The 11,141-nt window shown below is 33.5% G+C and overlaps 1 protein-coding gene across 1 annotated transcript; it reads right to left on the bottom strand.

The window, feature by feature from the left end:
- Positions 1–342: 342 nt before the first annotated feature.
- LOC106181453 (AP-4 complex subunit epsilon-1-like) lies at positions 343–11,136 on the bottom strand. Its single transcript, XM_087007300.1, has 19 exons — positions 10,864–11,136; positions 10,043–10,114; positions 9,460–9,583; positions 9,077–9,150; positions 8,514–8,635; positions 7,549–7,708; positions 7,041–7,207; positions 6,620–6,693; positions 5,880–6,002; positions 5,469–5,578; positions 4,922–5,061; positions 4,567–4,676; positions 4,160–4,269; positions 2,938–3,162; positions 2,461–2,547; positions 2,035–2,155; positions 1,646–1,763; positions 1,170–1,317; positions 343–596 (listed from the first exon to the last, which is right to left on the bottom strand). The coding sequence occupies exons 1-19, from the start codon at positions 11,008–11,010 to the stop codon at positions 408–410; spliced, it is 2,421 nt and encodes an 806-aa protein (XP_086863426.1). The 5' UTR covers positions 11,011–11,136; the 3' UTR covers positions 343–407.
- Positions 11,137–11,141: the final 5 nt, after the last annotated feature.

Raw genomic sequence — 11,141 nt, 5'->3', positions numbered from 1 at the left:
AAGCCTCTTGAGCTGATAGCAATTTAGCCTGAACCCCCAGGGAGTTAGGTCGATCCAGATGGATCGATCTCTGTGTGGGAACCCAGTCTTAAAGACTTCACTGGTATAATTTAGCCATGCAAATATCATTGCTTTTATCCCCATAAAATAAAGGAATTGATAACATTTAAACTGTACATCTGGCCTTTTTTAGGGCAGCACAAATACAACAACCAAGAAATCTGTATAAAAAGCACATACAATCAATCAAATGAAATTTTAAAAAAATCAGTAATAATTTATACTATTAACAACAATAAACAGGCAGTATAAGCCACAAATAAATAAAAGCAAAGAAAAGAACAATAACCTTTATATTTTATTGTCAACAAGTACATATCAGCTTTGAATATTAATACTACATTCTATCATCTCTCTGTGTTGTCTGTATTCAGTAAAGTTTGGTTGGTACCAACAGGTAAAATTACAGGGTTCTCAATGAAATCATTTTTAATATCTTCACTTCTTGTGATTCCCCCGAACAATGCACTTGCAAGCTCTTGCTTTCTCCTTTTCTCAGCTAGCTCTAGAGATGGTGGAGAGCTCTGAGAAAGATCCTATCCAAAAAGAAAAAGTTACATTAATTGATGTCATATGTGGCAGTTGACTTTTATAGTGGAAGCTTCAACATTATTCCAATGGTTGGATTTTTAAGGTTGGTCTAGATTTAGATCTCTGTTGAAGACATGAACACTTTTACATATCTCAGTGATGACAAACAGAACCACACAATCAATGGGAGCATTCACAACCAAGTTAATTCATGGACTAACTGAGCCACAGATCAAATATGGCTTGCATTTGAAAGCATGTCGGTAATTCCATAATAGATTCCCAGTCTTCCATGTGTATCGTCCCTGCAGGGAGAGCCCCAAGCTTTCAAGTTAATTGCGCCATATTTGATCCTCAGCTCAGTTAGTCCGTGGATCAATGGCATTCAGAATAGGGTACTAACTGGTCTGAGGATCAAATATGGCTGACCCCACCTCAATTCTTCCCCATGGGATATCTATTCAATGTCTATTAGTGAAGTGGGTCGCCATATTTGACTCTTGGACTAGTAAGTCCACTATTCTGAATGGGGTCAATTTGGTTGTGAACAGAGCAAATGAGGTAGTTAAAATGCTTACCTGTGATTTGTCTGAGACCTTCCTATCCTCCATCCATTTCTCACTTATGTTTTCTTCATAGAGTGTTTGATCTACTTCATCTTCTTGTTCGAGTCTTCCTGTATGTCCCCATAATTTCTTAACAGCCTTTAACCTTAATTCGCCATCTCTGGAATAAACGACAATACACATATTTTCATTTTTATGTGAGTTCAAACAACATATTTGAATAAAATTAGGTGAATGCTACAAAAACACTTTAATGTATTACTTGCTAACTGATAATAAACACAAACGTATTACATATGTAGAAATAAATATGCATACGTAGAAATAAATATGCATAAATAAAATGTAAAATTTATGCAGATTTGTAGCAGTATCTATTTGCAAAATTGTATGCAAATAAATGATAAATAAATAAAATGTTGAATTTATGTAGATTTGTAACAGTATCTATTTGCAAAATTGTATGCAATAATAATAATAAGCATCACCTGTTATCCCTGCCCCCTGAGCTGCCTGATTTCATAGAGGTGTCCCCTACTGGAGATGAGATACTCGCAGTTGGACTTTCATATGGCAAGAAATTCATACCTTGGAAGAATGACGCTTCTGAAACCATTGTAAATTTATCTTAGTTATGTTATTTGCATCCTTTTTTTCTCTATCAACAAGAGTAAAAGATTATAAGACTTCAAATTATGTATCAAAAGTGATTAAATAAAAAAGTAAACAAAACATTCTGTATTGCACATAAGTGAATAAAAATTTCAAACTTGTATTCATATTATTAGTATACCTTACAATGCCTCACAACAATTACCATTGATCTCCTACAGAACTTCTTTTCTCCATTTAAACCTTATTTAACAAGTACTAGTACCTTGAGCGGTGTCCTGTGATTTTTGTTTCATATTTCTTAAATGAAGGGGGCAATATGGTTTAGCTCCACCCTCCAGAGCTTCACTGACATAATTATCAAGGAATGACAAGGAAAAGTCATACTGAAATAGATAAGGATTAATAAGAGAATCTAACTGAAGAAGGACAGAAATGCTGCTTTTTATACATCGTAAACTAATTAAAATATCTGTAAACAATTTCTTTTGAAGAAACTTTATTACAAAATCTGATTTAAGTTTTCAAGTTTAATACTTTTCAGTTTGTCAAATTTCCACGTGATTCACACAGGAAGATGATGGTCAAATAACACATGAAACATGCTACTACTAGGAGATGTATTAAGTAAATGTTTTTAACCTTATTTTTAAGGATTTTTATGGAATAAAGTGACTTATTTTATACAAACCTCTTCTTGTTCCTTCTGGCATTCTGTTCTAACTTGAGCAAATATAGTCATTGGTTCTTGGCACAAGTTTTGAAGCTCTCTTAATCTCTTTAAAAAGTCAATAGTTATGTTATATAAGATGTGAAAAAAATGTTAGGGGCCAAAACCAAATATCATATAACAACACATATATTTTTTAAATTTATTTTAATAAAAGTGGTTGATCATTTGTCTACATGTACCTCAGACCTTATAAACAAATAAGGCGTTTACTAACACTACCCGCAGATCTTTTAGCACTACTGCCCATATTAACCACAAAATAACCAACACAGTGTACAATTATTAAGCACCAACAAAGCGATACCTAGCACTAAGATTCATCCACTTTGTTAGTGCTGGTTAATTTGTGGGTTGTGTGGTTATAATATGGGTGTTAGTGCTAAAAGGTCTGCAGGTAGTGTTAGTAAACGCCTAATCCGTTTATAAGGCCTGTACCTGTTTTATATCAGCATCATCTTCATTCTGGAGGTTTTGAGCAAGCTGTGTGACACATTCCTTTGAATTTTCACAATGTAGCACCTGCTTTGTGACAGCTGTAAGCAGCCACCTTTTACTATCACAGCTTGTGGATGAAGAGACAAGTAACCTTTGAAACACTTGTAGAAGATCTGGAATATTGAAGCCGTCTACCACACGTAGCTGACTGTATTCTCCTAAAATCTGAGGGAAATAAAAAATGGTATAAGTTCAAAGAAAGCTGCCAGAGGTACTGATCAGGTATTAAAATACTTGACACAATGGAGATGCTGTTGTAGATTTGTTCTCGCATATTTTGAAAGTAAACTTCTTCAGTCTTTTGTTTTCTTTGGGTGTGATCCTCATTGACCTTCAACCCTTAACAGTTTGTAATCTTAAAAACTTTTTAATGCAGGTATGTGATTGTGGATTATTGATAAAAGAAGTCCAAACTGAATTAATTTAAATGCTAGAAGTTTCTTGAAATCACCTTGGGTATTGAGTTACTATATCAGCATGATTATGAAAGTGATAACATAAACCACATGATTTCAAGGTAGAATAACTGCCAACATGAAAAACATTATCTTCTACACATTTTTGTACTCTGAAACAAATTAGAATTGTGATAACCTTAATGAATCCATCCAGCACGGCATTTTGGCACTTGTATTTATGTTGCCATTCTGTCAAGTTCAAACTGTGTCGTAAGACGTGTTTTACATATGTTTGAAGGTAGATCTTATTGAAAACAATTGCACCACGCAGTAAAAAAAATAGATATCTCACCAAAACAACAATCCTTGAAATAAACTGCAATACATAACCAGCAGGGCACCTTTGATTTCAATGTACAGGAACATGTCAGATTTTATCTAAACCTGTTCCATGTAACTTCATGTAAAAAGATATTTGCTGGCACAGCAATAGAACCCATAAATCAAACTTGGGGTCCTGAATACAGCTGTTTATCAATGGTTCCTTTACGAATTTACAAAATAAAGATAACATCAACTGACCTACATGGTGCAACCTGTTGATTCTCAATCCTGGAGAAAAAAAATTGATCACAACCTGATAACAGATCAAGCATGGCACTGAGTCAGGACAGCGTAACAAAGGGCTACTTAACACCGGTTGTTTATGTATCCCAGAGCTGACCTAACACTGACCAGGAGCATAAATATTATGACCAACGTACCCAAGCACCGATTTGTATCAGCTTATTTGGCACATCCTTTCTCTGCAGGAGTTCCCAGTAGGTTTGTACTGCAAACAGAAGGACTGAATCTTCTCCTCTCAGTGAAGCATCTGTAATTGGTTTATTTTTCAGGTGAACAGATTCTGAATATAATAAGAAAGTTGACAATAGCTTACGTCAGATAAAATTATTGACAAAAATATTATTTAGTTATTATCTAAAATAAAAAAATATATATATCACAATATTCATATTTCAACACACAAATCAAAAAAAAATAATTAAAATAGTTTAAAGTTATATTTTGGATTTAGCCAATACAAAATATTTCAAGACAATAGAACACATCAATTAGTCTTTTGACATTAAACAAATCTACAAACGTACCTTTGAGATTCTTCCCTTACCTTTTACTAGTTGTATCAAAGAAGTGACTGTACTTTGGGGGACCAAAGAGTCCTCTAGCAGCACCATTCTGTTGACTATCTCTATGCACCATTGTACATTGGTAGTATATGTAGCACATGTTCAGGAAATGATCACAATAGATCAAACCAGGAAGCAAAAGGCAGTCCACAATCAGTGTTGAATCATCAATATATATTCTGAGAAGACATTTTTGATGTTCTATATGAATTGTATACTGTGCACTGGCTGTACATAATAACACTGTTGTTATGTATTATATAATATACAACAAATTTTATACTCATCTTAATTCACTTCATAATGCATCAAATACTTGTTAGCAAAAAAGGATATTTCTCAGTGAGTTTTGAAATCTTGCTTGCTATATCCCCCTTGATAGAGTTCTCTGTGTCTTTTTCCATGTACTCAAGGAGTTTGTCACAAATGACTTTTACATTTACAGAGTTGCACATCCTGTACAGAAGTTCTAAAGTCTGAAAAAAAAATTAATATATGACATAGAACTTGAGGAAGATGGAAGTGGGGAAGAGAATAACATATTTAACACATATATATGAAGAAGAGAACATTTCTTTGTTTTACCAAGAAAAAAATCTCAAATACTAATAAAAAAATATGAATCAGGGTCTGCAAGAAAGAAAATATAAAAATCCAAGACTTCATGAATAAAAAAAACATGATAACATGAAGACTATGGGCCTGTTCAGAACCAAGTAAACCCGCAGACTAACTGAACCACTGACCAAACATAGCCCACCCACTTGATAGCTTGCTGCATTAACCCCAAATGGATTCCCATCAGGGATTACACGGCAAGCTTTCAAGTGGGTTGGCCATAATTGATCCATGGTTCTGAACAGACCCTATGAATAGTATTTACCTTGGCTCTGATAGTATGATCAGGATCTTCAAGACACTCTATCACTGTCATCTGATGGTCCAGGGCATGCTGTGGGGCAACCTGGATTACTTTGGTCAGTGCTTTTATGCCTGAATAAAAAAAAATTTGCCCCTTTTTTATAATTGAAATAATGAGCTTACAATATGTTTGATAGATAAAAAAATAACAATTTTGTACATTTTACAAATTAAATTTTAGTATTTTATTTATCAACTTTAAAGATAACATTTTGTACGTTTTACAAATTGAATTTTAGTGTTTTTCTTACCAACTTTAAAGATAACAATGTCATATGTGTCTGTCATCTGTATTTATTTACTATCACATTTCTTTTGGGGACCTTTTTTGCATACATTCAGATTCTGCTAGAAGCGACCAGTGAACTCTTACCTAAGTACCTCAGATTATTGGCTTTTGACCTCAGGAACTTCCCAGTGCATTTTGCAGCATACTCTAGCAGCCTGGTATCTGAACTTATGCTGGTTATTGTTAATATACATTCATATACCACACCTGCAAGACGGCAAAATTTAAAATATTTACAACCGCAGAAATATGTTAATTTGTATATGCCTAACTAATTACCATACAATTTTAATCACACCATAGTTAAATAATCATGTCCATCATGCAGACTACCTTTTTAATCACACAGTAAACATACAATCTCATTTGTTTCAAGCATACATATATATAAAAGCAGCCTTAAACTGGTATATAACAATCAAGTTCTATAATGTGTTTGTAGTTGATCTCCTAATTAAATATAAATAAATCTCATACTTTCCAGAATGAAGGAGATATAGAGACTTCTACAGATTTGAGTCTAAAATCAGTCACCAGAAAACCAAAGTTATGCACCATTATTTAAAATGCTTAAAATGCAATAATAGTAAAGTGCAATAATTCTTTCTTCAAGATTAAACCTGCATCTAAATACTTGTAATTTATTTAAATGAGGTATCTAAAGCAGGTTGTTATTGACTACTTGTGCTTCAATCTTTCATTTTTTAGATAAGTACAGACTGAGAAGTGGATTTTAATTATATTAAAATATATGGAAGCTTTCATAAAATATAAGAAAAAACTACTTTTTCAGGAAATTGACATTGTAACATAAAAGGCCTCACCAAATGTGATGTTTTGATTAGATTCACTTCTTTGTAGCACTTCTGCAAGGACTGGATGTATCACCTTGCTTATCCTACAAGTAAAATGTCTTATTTGAAATATTGTAGTAAATAAAATATATTGTCACACATCTCTCTAAAAAATTTGGCATTTTCTAATCAAAAAATATTTCAATAAAACAGCAACCTGATGTATTTAAAACTTTATCTTCAGTGAAAAATACATGGGAAAAGATCAAACTGTTTTGAAACTGAAATAACTGGACTATCAGGAAGCACAGTTTAAAGTGAGATTATCTATTTATTTATATATATCTTATCCTTTAATGACCTACAGCTAGTGAAGTTTGACTACATAACTTAGGAATAAATGTTCAGATATAAAACAAGGCAGCAAAAAAAAAAAAGTCCTGAGTCATACTTTTGTTGGTCTTTTCCCAGTAAACCTAGCACCTGTAGGAGTTTAATCTGCAGCCATGGAGCAGGAACATGGTGATATTCATAGTCTGCTGGAAGTTTTCTGCTCACTACCTGCTGTAAAATGGAGACCAGGCTCTGAGTGATGTCCTGATACTCACTGGGACTGTGCTATAAGAAAATGAACAAAAAAGCAAAAAATTGAATGTAAAACTGTGAATATCTGAAAATATCTATAAAAAAAAGGTGTCCATCATTCTCAGAATAAAAATGTGACAAATTTTTAAATACACTTTTCAATACTCGTTTCCTCATTTCAAAATACATTTGCTGAATTTCAAATCTGACATAATATTATTCTTTGAACACAACTACTTTGTACATATATTACATGTATCACATTTGGTAAAAAATTGTAATTTTCTCAAATGTAAAAAAGTTATGAAACAATCATGTCTTCATATTTGAAGGATATAACCTCTTTTATATAAGTATTTATATCATATGGTTACCTTAATGAGGTCATGATATATGTGAAGGGCAGACCACATGACTCCAGGGTCTTTGTCACACAGTGCCTCCTTAAAACTGTGGTGGATATGTTGAACGGAATTGGGGGCCATTCTGTGAAACTTGAACAGGCAAAGGACTGCCTTCTTGCGAATAATCTCTCTATAATGCAATGTAGTAAAAAGAATTTATGAATAAATCCAGGGGCGGATCCAAAGGTATTTTCTGACAGTCTTCCAAATTATCTTTGTTGATCCATCCTCCAATTTTTACAGTCTTCCGACAGAAAACATTAGATGCCGGACAATGTAAACTTAAAAATCTGACCGTCTTCCGGAAGACCCAGAAGACAGCCTAAATCCACCCCTGAAATCCATTCCGTGTGTGCATCTATAAACTCAAAAGCATTACAATATGGAGGTAATGAGCGTTTTTTTATTTTCCAATCCTTAACAACTTACTTTATAAGTCTCTCCTCGATACTTACTTCTTAATTCCACATCAGGCTGGGTACAGGTTAGTCATAGTCATAGAGTTCTGACTATGAATAACCTGTACCCAGGCTGTATTTGCCAGTGCTGTTCATCTTTCTACTAGTACAGTAAAAATCACGTTAACATGCTGTAGAGACTTAGAAAGTAAGGGTGTTAAGGACTGGAAAATAAAAACTCAGGGTGTAAAGAATGGAAAGCTTACAAAAGACTATGACACTCAGGGTCCAAGTGTTCACTGGTCTTGGATGTACTGTAATAAGCATTTGAAATTCTCCATCCGTTCCCAGCCTTTGGGGGATTTTGAAACTGATGCCTGGTCTTTGAAGTGTTGTCAGTGTCATGCCACTGGATTCTACATCCTATATTTGTCAGAATTTCCAATCAATGTTTATCATTATAAATAAATTCTGAAGGAAAACTGCAGAATAGCACATTTAAGATGAGTTTCAAGTGATTAAAATTAGTTCACTCACTTCTGATGCTTTAATTTTTCTTGTACAAAGGGAAGTATAGCAGGTATCATTTCTGTATTCACTAATGAACATGTGGCCGTCAATGCCATGCAAACATCCATGATGTTACTGCTGTTGATATCCTGAAATTTAAACCACATCAAACAATTAAAATCACACGCATCTATGTTAGGAAAGTTTACATGTGCAACTCTTAATAATTATTCTTGTCTTTAAAAAAAAAACATTCTTATTTACCAATGCAATAAACTGCAAATTGCATTTTCTGTTTCCCAAAGTCTCTTTACATACCCTTCGAGTTAAAAAAATTACTACAATTTATCATAAACTGCATTTATACAACCAAGAAAATGCTGTGTATGTATGAACCCACTTTAAATCACATTATGCATTTGTATTCCTGAGTTTGGAACTTGACTGAGTGATGTTTGTTGTGTACTAACAAATTCATATTCTGCACCAAAATCCTGGTGATGAATTGCTTCACTTCAGTTGTGTATGTCTCAAAATATTCTGAAAACTATACCGCACTATGTGAAAAGTGCCCTAAAGTAGTTCATTACCTTTTGGATTGTATTGATGAGTAGCAGCACCAACTCATGGTTTTCATGGAGGAATAATGTGCAAGCTAAGTAACCTGAAAGATAATTAAAAGATTGTATTGTATGTCAGAACCATGACTATTAATTCTTTAAGATGAATGAATTGCAAATATTTTTCTACATCACATAAGATATATTTTTTAATGAAAAGAATACTTTGTACATTGTAAAAAAGGAACCAATCATATACTTAAAAAAAAAAAAAAAATATATATATATATATATATATATATATATAGGAAAATGTTTTACCACTGAGCACATACAAGAAAACTGTTGACTCACTGAAAATCACTTTAATATCTTAAGAAATTTACAAATAAATGCCTGTTAAATCATTTTACCCATTCTTTTATATGCAAGAGTTCCTTGTTGTGCCAATTTCACTGCACTGATATACCCGAAAGAGACATCATAGCCCAAGACATGAGCAAACAGGAGACGAACCAGACAATCTGCTTGCTGAGCCTGAAAATACAAAAGTAGATCACAAGTCATAAAAATTCTTATTATTTCTTACTTATAATAATAATAATAATAATAATAATAATAATAATAATAATAATAATAATAATAACAATAATAATAATAAAAGAATAAAGTTGTATCTTTTTGAATATTATAATTATATGAAATACCAGGAAAAAGTTGCTGCTATACATAATGTTATAAATTAAACAAAGAAGAGACATAAAGCTTTTTGCTAAGATTGAAAGAAATGTGCGTAATGTGCACCTGACAAATGTGAACTAACTTTTCAATGGTTGTCTAGCTTATTAGTACTGCCTATTGCATTCATTTTACAGGGGTGCAAAAAAATAAAGAAATTTCAGGCATCACAGGATTTCACCAGAGTTTAGCTGTTGCTTTAAGAAACTATTATCATAGCTATAACTGACACTGCACAAAATGCTGACGTAATTATACCTGTGTAATATTTGGTTGTGCTAGTCGTTGTTTGACTAAAGTAAGTTCCCTTTTCACAACTTGTTCTTCTTCCTGAAAACAAATTAAAATTAAAATATATTATAATAATATTAATAATATATAGTAGATCAATGTGAACAGCTTATGGAAAGAAGATCTATATTTATGTTTTGATGACTAAGTTGTAAATGACGCTTGCCATATTGTACCTTTAAAATATCCTTTCCTATCAGCTGTTGGGAATGGGACCTTGTTGAGAATTAATTAAAACATCACTATCACTGATCAACTTACTAGTAGTGTGAATATCTGTGTACGTTTGTGGAGGGGGTGGGTATATGTGTGTGAATGTGACCACATATTCACTCTGTCTCATTGATTATTCTGTATTACACTACTACTACTGAGGTGCAACTTACACCCCATTTCCATAGATTAGATCGACCTACTTTAGATCGACCTAACTCCCTGGGGGTTCACGCTAAATAGCTGTAAGCCGGGCGGACACGAAAGTTAATTACCCCTTTACAGCCTGTAGTAGGCGGGACGGACATTCAAGTCGGATTATCTGAAAGTAATCTAGTGAGACTCCCCGCGGGGATAGATCGATCTAAAATCTATGGGAATAGAGCCTTATTGTAAGGAGTCAGCAGAACACCAGGTCATCTCAAGAGAAATCTAGCTTAGCGGCATATTTTTTTTATGAATGTAACCTGTTATCCCTGGTATGAATACCAAGTCTTAATTCCATCATAGTGCATTTGATAGTAATTACAATAGTGTGAGAACTAGAAAAACTGTAAAATCATATCCGAACTCACATATTTTGAGGTTAAAGAACAGACTTTGTGTACAAACGATGGAAAGCCCTGGACATGGATTGGGGAGCCTGCAGTGATCGTCGTCAAGCCCCCATTAATAAGTCCAGGGATTGCTGCAAATGCTTTCTCCACGGCGTCAGACATCATCTAACTTTGTCCAAAACCATACTTATTACTTCACAGCCATTTGCATTCGGTAAACGAGGCACACGGCAGCGCAACATTAGTTCTCATTGCTAAGGAGTCCCCTCTTGTGAGTAAATCGGTTGCTAGTGGAT

Source organism: Lingula anatina, chromosome 2 (genome assembly GCF_051362555.1).
Source record: "Lingula anatina isolate TDL-2025a chromosome 2, LinAna3.0, whole genome shotgun sequence".
Taxonomy (NCBI): Eukaryota; Metazoa; Brachiopoda; class Lingulata; order Lingulida; family Lingulidae; genus Lingula; species Lingula anatina.
The sequence above is the reverse complement of the archived record's forward strand: the minus strand, read 5'-3'. Positions and strand labels throughout refer to the sequence as shown.

Excerpts from the sequence above, each read along its gene's own strand:
- LOC106181453 (XM_087007300.1), bottom strand. The coding sequence starts at position 11,010 with ATGATGTCTGACGCCGTGGAGAAAGCATTTGCAGCAATCCCTGGACTT. Across the intron at positions 2,548-2,937 it reads ATGATGCTGATATAAAACAG|AGATTAAGAGAGCTTCAAAA; the intron begins GTACAGGCCTTA and ends GACTTTTTAAAG. Across the intron at positions 597-1,169 it reads AGGTCTCAGACAAATCACAG|GATCTTTCTCAGAGCTCTCC; the intron begins GTAAGCATTTTA and ends CTTTTTGGATAG.